This window comes from Lissotriton helveticus, chromosome 11, assembly GCF_964261635.1.
Source record: "Lissotriton helveticus chromosome 11, aLisHel1.1, whole genome shotgun sequence".
NCBI lineage: Eukaryota > Metazoa > Chordata > Amphibia > Caudata > Salamandridae > Lissotriton > Lissotriton helveticus.
The window spans coordinates 153,165,917-153,183,718 of record NC_136072.1 but is presented as its reverse complement, the minus strand read 5'-3'; the positions used below and the strand labels follow the sequence as shown (position 1 = coordinate 153,183,718).

The following is a 17,802-nucleotide window of genomic DNA, read 5'->3' as shown; positions in this document are numbered from 1 at the left end:
GATAATTTGTATCCTGGGCGCCTTCAAATATTCTATCACTGGTCTCAGAATCTTGGTGAAACATCAAGGGGCCGACGACAAGCCAAAAGGTAGAGAGGTGAACTTGAAAGTCTGGTCCTGCCAATAAAATTGGAGAAACAGACGATGAGGTAGAAAAGATCGGGACCATAAGGTAAGAGCCCTTGAGGTCCAGGCTGACCATCCCGTTAGTGGGCCGAAGGAGGTCGCGAAGGAGGTGGATGCCCTTCATTTTGAAGTGTCGGTACACCAGCCACTTGTTGAACTCCCTGAGATTGATCACTGGGTGCTGGCCCCCACCCTGCTTTTGGACCAGAAACAGCTTGCTAAGAAAACCAGAGGGGTGAGGAATGGAAGGAAAAATTGCCCCTTCAGCCAGAAGCTCCTGAATCTCCAGCTGGATAAGGGTGGCCTCCTGCCTGGAGAAAAAGATGGGGTGAGGGAGAGCAGGTTGAAAGGACGACCCGTAGAATTCTATGGGAAACCCTTGCACTGTTTGGAGTACCCAGGCGTCGGACCTGAGAGCTTGTCAATTGTCTATAAACTGTGCCAGTCCACCCACCCAAGCAACTCCAAGAAGTCAATGAAAAACTCACCATGTGTATTTGGGTAGACTCCTCCACCCCTGGGTCCATTGTATTGACCTCTGTGACATACCCATCCTCGTGTGGGTTAGAAACCAGGAGTCTTGTCATTGGCCGCGCTGAGATTGCTGGCCCCTGCCAGAGGGCGAATAAGTGGAACTGCCTGCAGAGCACCCCCTACCATGGCTGGCCCGACTGAAAACATGTGCATTGAAAATGCACTTCACGGTTGACTGGGGCTTGTCAAGAGAATTAAACATTAAGACACATGTCCAAACTCTTTGACGAATGGGTAGCCAAAGAGCCCACTCTGGCCTCCTTGCCCACTCTAACGTGGCCAACTCCCCTAGCTTGGGGTCAATTTTTATTAACAAAGACCTGCACCTCTCTGTAAAGATGGCGCAGTTTGCATTGCCATGAAATATAATGACTCGTTGGGCCCAGCTGGACAGTACATCCAGACAAATGAAGTCTCCGGATGCCTTGGTGTCCTCTGCCATGTCAAAGATTTGTGCAAGTGGGCCTGTAATTTCCAGGAGCTTGTCCTGGCATGAACAGGAGTGGTCAATACTTGTATTAGGGTCCTTAATGTATTTGGGTAGGAAAGGGTCCATTCAAGCGTCTATCTCAGGGGTGACAGCCACTTTCCCACCGAAGACTGTTCCTGATCTCCTGATCAAGGGCTTTATTGAGCCTGCCGGCCAGATACTTTGCAACCTTTTCTCTGGGGGTCCACTCACAGGAGCGGGGATGCATGAGGTCCTTGTGGTCTAATAGGTCTAACTGGGAGTCGACAGGCCCCTCTGCAGAGGGCCTAGACCCCACTTGAGGATTGGTCTCCAAGGTCGGTTGTGGTCAGAATCGACCTCAAAACCTGTAATGGAACCATCTGTAGGGGAGAGGGGGAGATCTCATTCAGTTGTGAGGAGCCTGAGGGGGTGGGAGATTCTGCGTTCTGGGTGGGTTGGCCCCAAAAAGACCTGCTTCAGCCTGTCAAAAGCACACAGACCCATCTCTGAGTCATGCAGGCGTTTGCACAGGTTCTCAGAGGGGTCGGGCACAGGTCATCTCTGGAGGTTGTGGGGCAGTGGGCCAATGAAGGTCCTCCCTTTGTGTGAGGGTTTGTAGGTATCTCTGTGCCATCTCAATGAGTCGCTTCTCCAGAGGGGCCATTGAATCTGAGAACACATTAATGATGGAGGAGTCGACCATGTCACAGAAGTTGTCTGTGACCACAAAATCCTGAACATCCTCCTCCTTATAGTACTCTCTGTACTCCTCCATGGAGTGAGGTAGGTGTGAGGGATGTAGGTCTCTGTACTAAGTGGCCACACACCAGGTAAGAGGGAGGAAAGAGTATGGGGGGAAGCCCATAAATGATGCCTGAACCAGTCTGTGTGGACCCTGAGCAAAGGGGGGCTCTTGCCAACCCAAAGACTTAGCTGTCACAATGTAGCAGGCAACAGGTCTTGAAGACCTTAACAAGATGAGTATACTGGGACCCCAGCCAGGTAAGGTTCACCAGGGTCTGAAAGGGAGAGAGGTCAGGCAGACAAACTCGCCTTTATTGCAATAAAAATGGGATATATTGCTCTAGGAATGGCAGTTTGGGTGGTGTCGAAGCTCTTAACATTGTCTTATCCCACAGGGTGTAAATGCTCCAGGCTGACTGAAGGCACTTGTTGCCGGGGGTGGAGGCACTCCGCGTATGACTGAAATTGACGGGAAATCCGCTCTGCAGCCCAGCAAGACAAAGCGCACCTTCTGAGCGACGTGTGAAGGTTGTGCACCCTTTAGCGGCTGATGGACAGCCATGCGCCTCAGCTCCAAAGTCCTCACACGAGGGAAACTGACATAAGCAGCGGCCACGAAGGAGCGACTCGCATCCCCGTGGCTGTTTACATACAAGGTGTAAGGACCATTAACGAACAGCCAGTAATTAGCAATAAAACAGCATCAAACATATACAAAAGGGGGACCGGAGTCCCAACACTTATCGGACACGGCTGATGGCAGCAAAGAAAGAGGTTGGCAGCGCTTGATTGAGTAGAAACTTGTTTATTTGTGAACTTCGCTTTCCCTGGGGTTATGGGAAATTAAGTGTTATTGTGTTTCTGATGGCTGCTATTTGAATCAATGGAAGACAGAAGAGCATAATCCTCATCTGCCATAGACTTTCAAATTTATGTTGCAAGTCTTGAAATTCAAGGGCATCCAAATCAGACAGAAGCTGATCTATTATAATTCCTTTATTTATCCATTATTTCCAAGAAATGACTGTTGCTTAATTTGATGTTTATTAAGCGTGCCAGATAGGGAAAAACATATCTGCATATAACAAAGATTGAAAAACATTTTGTGTTTAAAAAAATGTAATCTATCCTATATTTGGAGTGAAATTTGGAAATAAAAATGAAATTCATGGACATCAGGGTGAGAAGAATCTCCAAGAATCAATCAACCCTCTGGAAACAACTGATTTTTTTTAAAGCTTTTTGCATTTTCGTGGGTATGTATTGATGCTGAGAACTTTGATCAATAGAGAGGTCCATTAGCTGATGGCAGTCCACCTTACAATGAAATTATCAGATGGGCAAAACAATAACTCGGTGAAAAAGTGGCCCCAGATTTCAGAATCAACACCTGTGGTGCCATAGACATTAAAAGTAGAGAATTGGGTGTTGTTTATCTTAAGAGTTTAGGAAACTTCATCATCCTTAACTTAGTTTTCTATCTGAATGTATAAAGCTTTATGAATGAGAATGACTGCACCATTATTGTTGGTAAAGGCAGGGAAACAAAAAAACATGCTCAATTTCTTTGCAGAGAACCTATGTTCTGTTCTTTAAGGTGTGATTGTTGTAGTAAAGCGATTTGACATTTTAACCTGGATATGAGTAAGAACTCTTTGTTTTTTAATGGGGTGATGGAGGCCTTTAGTATGCTATGAAATAACAAGCAAGTTACTCATTAAATACATGAATGAAGATAAATATACCTTGAAAACATATATAAACCTATGTGAACTATAACTTCGAGGATATATATAAGGCATATACAAATGACACACCAATATTGAACAGCTGCGAGACGAATTATAAGTTGAATTAAGTAAAAGGGGTAACAAAAGAGGAAAGGAAAGGGGAAAAGGAGGAAACTAGAAGGGGAAATCAGGAAGGTGCAATGACTCCCAGCAATAGTAAAGAGGAGATGGCAAGAAGCCGAATGGGTTTACCCATAATTGAGGACAGTAAAACAAGAGGTACAAAAAGTGTAGGGGGTGGAGCGTAAATGCAGAGGCCAACCCAGAGCAGACACCTGAAGATACGAAAAATAAAAGATATGCATTGGAGAAAGACTGACTAGGAAATATGATGAAAGGAAAATAGGATAAGAAACGTGCACAATGAGAAGGCAAAAAAATGTAACTAACTAACATAAATGGGATAAGAGAATGATGGAAGAGAAATGAAACCAAGCAAACACAGGAATATGAAACACAAACAGCTTGTTGCAGATGTCCTGGAAAGACCAGAAACCTTTGAAAAGCAAAGAAAGACTTAGAAACCCAAATAACAACTTATGGAGTCTTTGCTAAATGAGGAAGACATAACATCCAGTTTTACCAATGCCTCTACCTTATGGGCATGGATAAACTGCTTCAAATCACTCGTTTGTCGAAGGTGGTCATTTTGTCCTTGTAGGTAACTTTGAAGACACAGGGATGAATAAGACCAAAAGTGGCGTTCATTGATCCCAGCGCTGGGAGTAACTCCAAGAATTCTTTCCTCCAAACTGCTGTCATTCTGGCAATATTTTGACTGAAGAAAACGCTGTGACTATAACATTTGTTTGCGTTGTTTTCACATGATCAGAGGATTGCAGAAAAAAATGAAGCTATCCCTCTTGATGAGGTGGAAGGTGTTGCAGGTGAAGGGCTAACGCGATGGGCTCATTGGATAGTGAGGTCAGAAGAATCGTTCAGGCCAACAATCTTGGGGATCCTGAGCTTAAAGAATAAAATAATATCTGAATCGTCTGTGCCCTCAGGAATACCATAAATTCACAAATGATTGCACCTGTTTTCTCGACACTCTGCCTGCTTTAAAAAAAAAAAAACATCAAAAACATCTTTAGACAGAGAATCTACTTTAGCCATAACATCCCAGGTATCACGATCTCGCTGCTCAACCTTTGTAAGCCTAGAATCCAAATTAGAGCATTTATCTTCAATTCACTGAAGAGCTGCATTAGTCTCCAGAACAAATAGCTTTAGAACCCAAGTTCGTCTGTGATATCTTCCAACATTAGTTGTAATAGTAATATTCTAGGAAAAGCCAGTCTTTTTTTATTCTTTTGATAACCTTGCCTGTGGATTGGTTATTCTTTTGCTATCCTTGTCTCTGAGTTGGTTATGGAGGTGGGCGAAGCAAAGGGTTTAGAAGAAGCTGGCATGTGGACCTCCATTATGATAAAAGGAACGATGATTGTTATAATTTGGTGTCACTAATAGAAACAACCTGTAATATGAGGCTAAATAGATGTATGCTGTCTCTAAATAAATTATACTATTGCATGTTTAATTGGGTTGGCAACACCAGCTGAAGGAAAAAAAAATGAGCAGAGGAAAATCCAAAATATTTTTATTCGCCTTATGAGGAAGCATCTTGTAGTTATGTGTCCATTCTGGTGGAGCAGAAAAGCAGTGTGGAAGTAAGGCTTTCAAGAGAATCAGAGGAAAATGGCAGCCGCAACCATGAACATTGTAGGTGGTCTGCACACCAATATTCTTCCGTTTTATTCCGTTTTATTTAGACCTAAAAAGATTTTTTACCAATGTGTCCATCCGGACCTCTTCTGAAAATAAGATCTTAATGCACTAAATTGTTCAGAGCAGCAATCTTTTATTTCATTTTGAACCCAATGCATTTCGGGCTATAGTCCAGCCCTTCGTCAGGGGTAGCTGAAAATGGACAATTTTAAGTAATGCATTATTTCTGGATGGTGCCAATATCTTATTTACAGTCATTTTAAAAAAACATTTTCAATACAAGCGGTCTTATATTCAGTATTAATCAGTACTGCATAAATCAATACTACATAAATATATAAAGTGCATCCCTATCCCAATCCTTAATTACGTGCTAAAACAATATGTTTGACTGACCTTACATCCCCCTGAAATATCTATTCTGTCACCCATTGGGGGTTCCCTTTACCAGGCGCTAAAGAAAAGCTTGTCTGACACTACGTTGAAAACTCTGTTTTTAACTTAAACGGTTGCACTCGAAAAATATTCTTTCTGTTTACTGTACACTTATCAAAAACTGCAATCGGTTTGCCTTTCTTACTCGCTGGTACAATACTCATTGATGTTCATGCCTTCTTAGTGTGTCTAAACATTAAAATGCAACCCCGTTCTCATGCCTGTCATACCTGCTCATTCTTTCATCTCTTTCAGCTCGCGCTGCGCGCTGCCGGTAATTGAATCTCCCACCTGTGTAAACCTGAGTTTTTGAACCACGTCCTACTCCGCCCATCTCCTCCCCAGACCTGATGCTTTCTCAATTAAGACCCTTAACTACATTCCCCACAGTGCATCACGATATATATGCCGAATCTCACTTATTAAAAAACATGCTTGTAAAAAATGTCCGTAATCCATCTCAATTCAGGATGCTTTACTGTCCTTCCATGTGTTTGTGGTTGCCGCCACTGAGGATTGTAGCTCCGAACACGTTGTTCAATTCCATGTGGACTCGTGGATATTCGTCAAACATCTCGTGAGTTTTCATTATTTTCGGGTGCAGTGACCAACGGGGGGCTATTATTATTAATATGAACATTGTAGGTGGTCTGCACACCAATATTCTTCCGTTTTATTCCGTTTTATTTAGACCTAAAAAGATTTTTTACCAATTGCGTGCGTCCCTGGGTTGTGCAAGCCCGAATACACTAATGTTAAGTATAAACATGTGGGGAGCGTGTGGTTACACACTCCACTCCCAGGTGCACTGCTTGTGAGGATATCATATCCAACTTCATTTTAAACCATTTAGCCTCTTCACATTTTAAACATTGTGCTTCATAAATGTTTTGTCATTATGCTGTCATCACATTCGTCCAATCCACGTGTTGCTCGTACTGCATTTAAGTAACTTCTCATATTTCCATGTGTCCATCCGGACCTCTTCTGAAAATAAGATCTTAATGCACTAAATTGTTCAGAGCAGCAATCTTTTATTTCATTTTGAACCCAATGCATTTCGGGCTATAGTCCAGCCCTTCGTCAGGGGTAGCTGAAAATGGACAATTTTAAGTAATGCATTATTTCTGGATGGTGCCAATATCTTATTTACAGTCATTTTAAAAAAACATTTTCAATACAAGCGGTCTTATATTCAGTATTAATCAGTACTGCATAAATCAATACTACATAAATATATAAAGTGCATCCCTATCCCAATCCTTAATTACGTGCTAAAACAATATGTTTGACTGACCTTACATCCCCCTGAAATATCTATTCTGTCACCCATTGGGGGTTCCCTTTACCAGGCGCTAAAGAAAAGCTTGTCTGACACTACGTTGAAAACTCTGTTTTTAACTTAAACGGTTGCACTCGAAAAATATTCTTTCTGTTTACTGTACACTTATCAAAAACTGCAATCGTTTTGCCTTTCTTACTCGCTGGTACAATACTCATTGATTTTCATGCCTTCTTAGTGTGTCTAAACATTAAAATGCAACCCCGTTCTCATGCCTGTCATACCTGCTCATTCTTTCATCTCTTTCAGCTCGCGCTGCGCGCTGCCGGTAATTGAATCTCCCACCTGTGTAAACCTGAGTTTTTGAACCACGTCCTACTCCGCCCATCTCCTCCCCAGACCTGATGCTTTCTCAATTAAGACCCTTAACTACATTCCCCACAGTGCATCACGATATATATGCCGAATCTCACTTATTAAAAAACATGCTTGTAAAAAATGTCCGTAATCCATCTCAATTCAGGATGCTTTACTGTCCTTCCATGTGTTTGTGGTTGCCGCCACTGAGCATTGTAGCTCCGAACACGTTGTTCAATTCCATGTGGACTCGTGGATATTCGTCAAACATCTTGTGAGTTTTCATTATTTTCGGGTGCAGTGACCAACGGGGGGCTATTATTATTAATATGAACATTGTAGGTGGTCTGCACACCAATATTCTTCCGTTTTATTCCGTTTTATTTAGACCTAAAAAGATTTTTTACCAATTGCGTGCGTCCCTGGGTTGTGCAAGCCCGAATACACTAATGTTAAGTATAAACATGTGGGGAGCGTGTGGTTACACACTCCACTCCCAGGTGCACTGCTTGTGAGGATATCATATCTAACTTCATTTTAAACCATTTAGCCTCTTCACATTTTAAAGATTGTGCTTCATAAATGTTTTGTCATTATGCTGTCATCACATTCGTCCAATCCACGTGTTGCTCGTACTGCATTTAAGTAACTTCTCATATTTCCATGTGTCCATCCGGACCTCTTCTGAAAATAAGATCTTAATGCACTAAATTGTTCAGAGCAGCAATCTTTTATTTCATTTTGAACCCAATGCAATTCGGGCTATAGTCCAGCCCTTCGTCAGGGGTAGCTGAAAATGGACAATTTTAAGTAATGCATTATTCTGGATGGTGTCAATATCTTATTTACAGTCATTTTAAAAAAACATTTTCAATACAAGCGGTCTTATATTCAGTATTAATCAGTACTGCATAAATCAATACTACATAAATATATAAAGTGCATCCCTATCCCAATCCTTAATTACGTGCTAAAACAATATGTTTGACTGACCTTACATCCCCCTGAAATATCTATTCTGTCACCCATTGGGGGTTCCCTTTACCAGGCGCTAAAGAAAAGCTTGTCTGACACTACGTTGAAAACTCAGTTTTTAACTTAAACGGTTGCACTCGAAAAATATTCTTTCTGTTTACTGTACACTTATCAAAAACTGCAATCGTTTTGCCTTTCATACTCGCTGGTACAATACTCATTGATTTTCATGCCTTCTTAGTGTGTCTAAACATTAAAATGCAACCCCGTTCTCATGCCTGTCATACCTGCTCATTCTTTCATCTCTTTCAGCTCGCGCTGCCGGTAATTGAATCTCCCACGTGTGTAAACCTGAGTTTTTGAACCACGTCCTACTCCGCCCATCTCCTCCCCAGACCTGATGCTTTCTCAATTAAGACCCTTAACTACATTCCCCACAGTGCATCACGATATATATGCCGAATCTCACTTTTTGAAAAACATGCTTGTAAAAAATGTCCGTAATCCATCTCAATTCAGGATGCTTTACTGTCCTTCCATGTGTTTGTGGTTGCCGCCACTGAGGATTGTAGCTCCGAACACGTTGTTCAATTCCATGTGGACTCGTGGATATTCGTCAAACATCTCGTGAGTTTTCATTATTTTCGGGTGCAGTGACCAACGGGGGGCTATTATTATTAATATGAACATTGTAGGTGGTCTGCACACCAATATTCTTCCGTTTTATTCCGTTTTATTTAGACCTAAACCATGAAGCAGAAATCTGCAGAGGGGAAAAGACCTAAAAGAGTCTAGAAACGTACCCTGCCTGTTATCTCTGCTTCAGCTGCCATCTCTGCCCACCAAGCATGAAAAGGGGGAGGGGAACTATGCTATTCCTTCGTGAAAGAGCTCTGTAGAGTCGAAAGAGTTGCGGTTAGGCATCCATTTTGCATCATTCCTGTGCTTACACCCTCAATGTTCAGATATTGTGGTTTATATACAAACAGAATTAATTGTATTCACCTTCTAAGAGAGAAAAACAGTGCCACGATGGTCAGTAGTAAGCATGTGGTGTAAAGCTTTGAACTCTCTCAAAACCTGCTATGTTAACCTCATAAGTCACCTTGCCAACCTTAATGTCCTACAAACTAAAAGAAATTCATACTGATGCTTGTACACATCAAGTTTTTGCTATCTTCAAGTGTTATTTGAAAATTGCAATTTTCATTGTATGTCCCCTGAGCACCAGGAAGTGCCAAGAATTATAAGGTGGGATGATGATTTTATTTATGTTGATTAACAATGTCGAATTAATATACTTAGCTGGATTATGCAACTGTCCCAGTGATAATTCTACTAATAAAGCTGCATATGTCATGGGTGTATTCTAGCCCGATATGTTTGGACAGCTAATTCTATGAGTATAACTAAAATGGCACTCATTGTTTACAGTGATAACTTCAACGTGGCTGGAGGAAGTTCATAGTTGACTGTTTACGTATATGGAGTATAACTAAGATGATGCCCGTTTTACAAGTTGGTTCTCGCCAAGTCTTTTTTTGATTGCTACTACTGAATACAGGTTATAAATGATTTGAACAGCATGGAGCTTGCCATACATGGCGAGAGAAAAACATGTTTGCTAGAGTACTCTCCGTCGCTATACTCAACTCTTTTATGGTAAGAGATGTGTTGGTAGGTTGATTTTAAGGGACAGCTAGTGTCTCCTTGTGAGCACCTGGGTAATTAATTTTGTGATGTGGGTTGTATCGATGCAATTTGTTTTTTGCTGGATAGGGGTGACTTGTAATTACAGACATGGTGGTGGTATGCCGATACGTTAATGAGGCATTACAATATTAGGAGTGTTTTAGTTGGGAGAATGAAGTTGGAATGTTTTAATTTACTCCATTTTGATATAATGCAGTGGGCAGCGAGCTGTGCGACAATCAAAGCCTTGTATATGAATTAGTTGCAATAATGGATACACTACTTATGAGCCTGTGCATATGGCATATGATGACGTATCATATTTACTAGGGACATTAGTCTTAAATACGTGTAAGGGGCGTTTAACCTGCTTTGTTGCCCGATATATCGATGTTAGGGGCGGTAAAAATGTATTGGACATAATTAATACAGTTAGTAACTGGGAGTTACACATAGCACAATATATGTATTTCTTTAATGATAGCCCAAAATGATATATTTCTTGCAAGTTATGGGGAGATTTTTCTTGGGTGAGTTTATTGATAGGTATCACGAATTAAGAACTTATCGTATGAGCGTTAACAATTGGGAATGCTTGTGTAGCTACATACTTGCCATTTAGTTGTGATTAATTTGTATGCCTATAAATCTTTTCTGCATAAACTTTAAGTGAGGGGTACATTATTATACCTTACAGGAAGTACTCAATCATTTTGTAGAATTACTATATAATACACATACAGCTACACAATCTGAAGCTGTAAGATGCAGAAATTTGGTGCATTTCTACTGTGGGTGTTTAGAAGGCATGGTTATGTAGAATTTTTTGTTTTCCGTTTTATAGTATTGTTCTGAGCAAACACTACATATTGAGCATTCGGATTGGGTATTGGATACTATATAATATTAGGTTAGATAACATAGGTCAAATGGTGTATATCACTCTGGGAAATCTTCCGCAGTGTGTGCTTTTCTCTTCCCACTAATGGAATATAATTCACATAGTTTTCTTACTAATAAACTTACAGAGATCATGTTTCTTCACACAGATATTTTTTCAAGCAATCATAGAGTTGTGGTTGCAAGTGAACTAATTGTAAGGTTGGACTATTATCTTATTTCTTTCACTCTGGTGCTCTGTTTCGGGTTTTCTTTTACTTAGGGCTGCACCACTTTACTGTTATCTCAGTGCTTGAGATTACTAAAATTACATATTCGTTTAAGCAGCATGGGTTTGGTGATGAATTTTCATAGGTCTGTGATACTATGTGGTTATGGATGGATATATTTTGTTCATTTGTAGCCCTGATGAAGTCGATGGTGGACATATAACGACAAAACACATGCTGGCTACAATATTCGTCAAGATTGCTGGATGTATGTGAATGATCAAAATTAAGAACTACGGTTTATGTTAGGACTATTTGATAATGCGCGACGTACTTCCTGGTGATGCAATTACTGTTGGAAGCATTGTCATCTTTTCAGAGTGCATGGTGGCAACTTTTCCTCCTTGGAGCACATTTTCGATTTGTGTTATTTTGAATACAAAGCACACAAAAATGGGTGCATCTTTATGACCTTGCCACCTTTCTTTCTGCAATTTTGACTGAACATAGATGACTCGGCTCCTGTCCATCCATCCTTGTTAACAGAGGAACTAATTTGAACCTGGATTTACTGCTCACATCAAACAACACTTTCCTTACTAGGAGCCTGGTAATGTACGCAGATTTAACTGCCATTTGAGTTCATGCTCTGCAATCTACAGCCCAGATTTACAAAGAAACCACATAAGGCACTGTACTAAGTGCAGTATTTAAGAAAAAAGAATTTAACATCTGCAGATTTTGTGGGAGAAAGTTTCACATGGGGAAAAATCCACTTTGTGGAGATCGGAGCCAGACTTTTTATGGCTAATGGGACCCAATGATAATTTGATGAGAAAACAGGACCTCTTTGAATGAAAATGAGTTATACTGCTCTTAATGTAAACCATATTGGGAAAACGTTTCACACAGTCACACCTTTGGCATTTCCTGGAGCTATAGTAGGCTCTTTGATCAACTTAGACAATTGATTTGAGTTTTAATAAACATTCTAAGTCTGAAGATAAAATTCTTGACTGGCACAAGACAAAAATAAATCTGCTTGCTTGGACTCATAGTTCGGCATAGGTCACAGTACCATATTCATGATAGAATATCTGTTATGCACTGTCTTACATTTTAAGGCTGACTTTATTGTGCCCTAATGGAAAGCTTTTTAATACGCAATATCTTATGAACCCCTTAACACATTATCTTAATGCTTTTATTAAATTTTCTTCTTCTTGGTTCAGACCAGTGATTTAGAGATTCATACAACTATGGTGTTAATTGGTGGTGTTTTTTAGTTGTTGATTAGTTACCAATAGCTTAAACAGATTTGTTCACTTCACGTTAAGCTACTAAAGGTGAGCCAAGGATGCCATTACAAAACACTGATTTCGTCCTTGTATGTCCTATTTGGGCAAAAAGGGTACTTAATAAGATCCCTTCTGAAAACTCTGATTTCTCTTTCTCCCCTTGTTTTCCAGTATAGTGCTATATTTTCATCAACGTCCAATGTCATGCTTATATCACACAATGTTATGTGGCCCAACAGGGCACTGTAAATTTAAAAAACAAAATCAAATTTTTCATAACAAGAACCATTGCATATATTCAAGACACATACTGTTGACTGGGGCACTGGAACCCTCCTTATATCAAACAAGATTTATATCCATTGTTCAGGGTGTCAAATTTGAAGGATATGGGATTTAATACTGTATGCCAATTTGAGACTTCTTGGTTTGGAGCCAGATTCCTTATAGACTTGTTGTGCGAGTTTCACCTTGTCTGTAACATCTAGAAATAGCTCTCTCTCTCATGAACGGTGACTCTTAGGCTTTGAAAACATCAAAATATCACAGAGAGCATGAGTGGTCAAATTTAAAATGTTTTCAAGTATGCTTAACTCATGCTGAACAAAGGCCGAGATTACCTGAACAACCAGACCCATCACTATGCCGATACAGAAATCCTTGCTCAACTGTATGGAACACTATTTGTACAAATATATGAAGATAATACCAAACAATCTGTATTATAATTATTAAGGCTCCAGAAGGGTCTTTAAAACTTAATTGAGTGTATATTTTTGGAAGTTATGCATTTACATTTGATTAATCATCATTCTATGTTTTCTTAAGATCGCTGCCACAACTTTATTGATGGAAAGAAATATTCCAGGTTGGATTTGGCGAAGATCTGGGACCCCAGGGGAAGTTTTGGGTCTGGAGGAAGGAAAATGGTACTTAAGGTAAAGTAAAAATAATCTAGAAGACTAGCATAACTAATCAAAGTGTTGTTGTCTTGTAGATGCTCATGAAAGTCACTCTCAACCAAACCTGGATGTTCAGCCAACCACGCTGAGCATTCGGTGCTTAGGCCGAGTGACTCTCAACCAAACCTGGATTTTCAGCCAATCACTCTGAGCATGATTTGCATTAAATGAAAAAGTTAATGCATACGATTGCTGAGAGTCAAAAAAACCAAAACAGATTGCCTTCTTTCCCTTTCTTTATTTTTCTTAGTCTGATTTACAATTAGAGTTCAATCTCAAACTCTGTGGTGTTGGCGTCGGGCTGGTAATGGGACATATGGTCCTGCCATTGGGCCATACTGCTGTCTGTGAAGGATTGAATCCAGAAAACTTGCCTATGTCAGATTTGAAATGTGCTTTGACAGTAGTTGTAACAAAAAGACACTTCATTCACTGTAGCACAAAAGTCAGTAGCTTGACTCAGGCAAAGCTTATGTGACAGAATGTTCGAGACTCAAGTTCAGAAAAGTTCGGAACGAGAATTCAAGCAGACACAGGTGCACACATTTAATGACACTAAGATTGGGTAAGGAATGAAAAATCTGAGCATACATTTCCATGCACCCTCCCTTCCAAACTAAAATCAATAACAATGGACCTGTGCTGGCATGACAAACAGCTAAAGAACTGAGCAATATAACCAAGTCAAGTGGAATTTCACTGAACATCTGTAATGGCAGACTGGTTTACAGTTGGGTCACCGTTTACTTAAATATTTTTATTTATTACTGGCAAGAGCATCTTGTCAAAGGCAATTATGTGGTGCAAGGTTAAGTAAGCATTGGCAAAGCCAATAGGTATGGCTTTGCATTCCTGTGCGATGTTAAATTTCCTATATTACTTTTTTATTGCATGAGAAAGAGAAAAAAAACACATGCTGCTGCGTAAACGTGGCTGCCATATGCTTGCAATAAAAACACATATAAAAAAATACTTTCACTGATGTTGCCATTTTACTGGTGTGGTTTTTCTAAAATTAGAAACCTTACAGTTATACCATACACTTTATTATTTGTGAAGGAGACAAGAAAAAATCACGGCGTAACTAAGTACTCAAATTACAGCCAGCTACCACGTAACAAGTTTCAGTTTAACACTTTACGACAGTAATTTTGAATAGGACATGAAAATTAACTAGCCACCTAACTGGGTACCAGAAGTAAGCAAAATATATATATATATTATATATATGGCATTTAAAGTTAATATAAAAAAAGTTAAACATTTGAATCAGATTTGTCACCCAAAAAAATAAGCTACTGTAAAGAGGATGTGAAAAATTGCACAGACTTTGCTCAGTCACTCAAATAGAAGGAGCCCAATGGATGAAGTGGGCTGGCTTACTGCCCCATGCTGAATGCTGTAGTGGGCGAAAAAACCTGTAAATGACAACTTAACAGCCCAAAAGATGAGGCCTTTTGACCGAAAAGGCCCCCTATGTCTGTATATTATGTATGAGCACTTTGGAAAAAACAATAGTCCATTGACCAAGCTAAAGCAGTCTCAAAACTCTCAACAAACAATCAATTGTAGTGGTGGCACTACTACATTATAATAGGATATTACAATTGCATGCAGAGCAAGAACAAAGCAAATGCTGAAATACAATATGGTGCCTTAATCGTGAAACACAAGCTTGGAAATAGAAGCATAGCAACAATGGTGTGTTGCCAATGTCAGCTTTGTTTGAAAATAAAATTTAAAAAAATCAACTGAACAATAAAGCCTAACAAAGCACTAAAAGCTATTTTAGTTTTCTGTGTTGACTTTAAAAATATGTATTAGATTTCCTTATTAAAGTCTAGTTCTAACCCTGCTAATCATCTATAATAAGAAAAAGTCACCACATCTCCACAGCAATATATGGGATAAAGTACTTTCTGCTGTACGTTCAAAAGATATTACAAGTCACCAAAGAGTTCTGTGACTATATAAATTGTGACCGTATGAAAGCTTAAGGCAGAGTTGCTTTAGAAGGTCACCAAACTCCTGTCTCAAATGCCAGTGCTGTCTTCATACATCAAATTTTGATAGTACAGTCTGTGTGACATCACTAGCCAACTGCAATAACTTATTACAGTAGAGCTGTGACATAACAATAATAGCTGCCAGAGCGTAAGATAATTGGGCAAATCAGATCACTTCAGCAGAATTAAAACTGCAGTACCAACAATCAAATAAGTAAATAGCTTTTCAGGAGTCTTTCCTCTGAATTATATCACATTCCTGTCTGTAGCTGTTAAGGAGAAGTCTGTTGTATTGTGTTTATTGTTTGCACGTCTGTCTGTGGTCCATTCCAGTAAATCAGGACTCCATCATATTTTCAAAAATGTATTTTACATATCTGCAACTGCAGAATAAATCAGGACAGGAGAACAAAGATTGGCGATGGGTGATGTCTGTGACTACGTATGAAAATGCATAAAACGTCTGCTACCATTCATTAAACGTCTATTGCAAAAGTTACCTTCAGTGTTCTGTGATCTCATACAGAATTTTGGATGTGTTCCTATATATGGTAACAGAGCTACTCAGTGACTTACAATGTCCTGATAATGTACAGTAACTGGTCAGTTATTGCTTATGTAATACATGGAAGCAAGCAATGGTTGACATCCCTACTCATCTGAAATGAGAAAAGATCATCACAACAATGCAGTAACAATGTATTACATTTTCTCTGTAACTCCACAATGCCTGCTGCGGGGAATATACAGCTGGGAAAGCAACTGCATGAGCTGACCATAAACTGCAATGTAAACGCTTATAAATTATGAGAAGCTTCCACGCTCTTTTTTCTTTCTGTGAAAATGCACAGTAATTGACTGCTAATGTTAAGTGCATGTGTTGACTTTGTACTGCTAGAGGCAACCGTATAAAATCACATAGTTGACTTTGTTATTGACTTCTTACACTTACAATCGTTTTTCAACAAATTGCAGGATGCTTATTTAAATGTTTATTTTTACAGGACACATTTTACAATTACTTTACATTAATAATGGGGCCTTTTTATTAAAAGGAACAAGTTGCCAAGAGTATCACACATTAAAAAGGAAACTACATGTCTCCTAATAGGGTCACTGAAGCCATGGTGACTTGATCCTCATAATGTAATATTGGGGGGTAAATGTCCAATGCCTATATTTTACTGGGTGGTAAAGGAGCACAAACAGTATCAGCAGGCTTTCTCCATTTTTATTGATCATACAAAAGAGGCTCCAGACATACGATACAGTGGGCCACACAGTAAACTTTAAGCAGAAAATGACCGTGTAAATCAGCCTTGCCAATATAACAAGTATCATTCTCTTGCAGGGTTGAAGAAAAAAATGAAAATTTCAGAAGTGGAAAAGGAGCAGTGGAAGAAAGTGAAGATGACCCTTCTGTTGCTAATGCTTGGAATTTACTCCATTCCAATATGACCGGGAACCTTAGAAAAAAAATATTGATTGCAAACACCTAGACAGCAATAATGGAGTTGCTTTTTTGATACAGGGTCAAACATGGCAATCACTTGGGGTTGTCAGTGGTAGTAAGTACTAATTGGCTTGCTCTCCGGTACGCGTAGTATTTCCCTTGCTACCCACGGACAGAGAGGTCATGATAGCAGTAGGTTTTACTTCTTATAAAAGGGTGAGGCTGGGCCAAGGGTCGCCAGCATACACAATGCTAAAACATTAAATGCTTTGTTTCTAATATACAGCTTTTCAAAAGATTTATGAAAAGTAAAACAACATTTTGCAATGCTAATTATCAATACAGTATTGCTGTAAAATCATTGCAGAGACTAAACCAAGTATGTGCTGGTCAGCGTTGGTATCTTTTTTCTAAACTGTATTTTACACATGTAACATGAATAGATTTTTGATCAATTAAGCTCATATTTGATTTTTTCTATAATTGTTAGAAATTTGCTTGCAATTTAATGAGGAGTTTTGAGCTTCATATTTAATGGGGTGATGTGCTACACTGGAGGTAACGTCGCGCCTCCACTGGCAATGTTAGAAGCATTTGTTTTGTAGAATTTTGTCTATACATTTATATAGTGGTCATTTATGCCTGAGCTTAAGTGTGACAAGGAACGTAACTTTCATTGGTACAATTCAACTGTATTGAATTTGGTTTTAAAAGTACAATATTGGGCTAATAAAGAAAGTTGATTCTTCTTAATACTTGGCAGTATTTTAAAAGAATAAATTTATTTATTCTTGTGTTGCTTGGCTCACATCTATGTGCTTAGATAATAAGGCAAGTCATTTAATCTGGACAAAAAAGGG

The 17,802-nt window shown here is 39.4% G+C and overlaps 1 protein-coding gene across 1 annotated transcript in view; it reads left to right on the top strand.

Moving 5' to 3' along the window:
- The window catches only part of LOC144792863 (transient receptor potential cation channel subfamily V member 6-like), a 308,789-nt gene extending 291,451 nt beyond the window's left edge, over nucleotides 1-17,338 (top strand). Inside the window, exons 14-15 of the mRNA XM_078668058.1 lie at nucleotides 13,350-13,459; nucleotides 16,841-17,338. Of these exons, the coding sequence (XP_078524184.1) occupies nucleotides 13,350-13,459; nucleotides 16,841-16,988 (258 nt within the window). The 3' untranslated portion in view covers nucleotides 16,989-17,338. The remainder of the gene's footprint in view (nucleotides 1-13,349; nucleotides 13,460-16,840) is intronic.
- The last annotated feature ends 464 nt before the right edge of the window (nucleotides 17,339-17,802 follow it).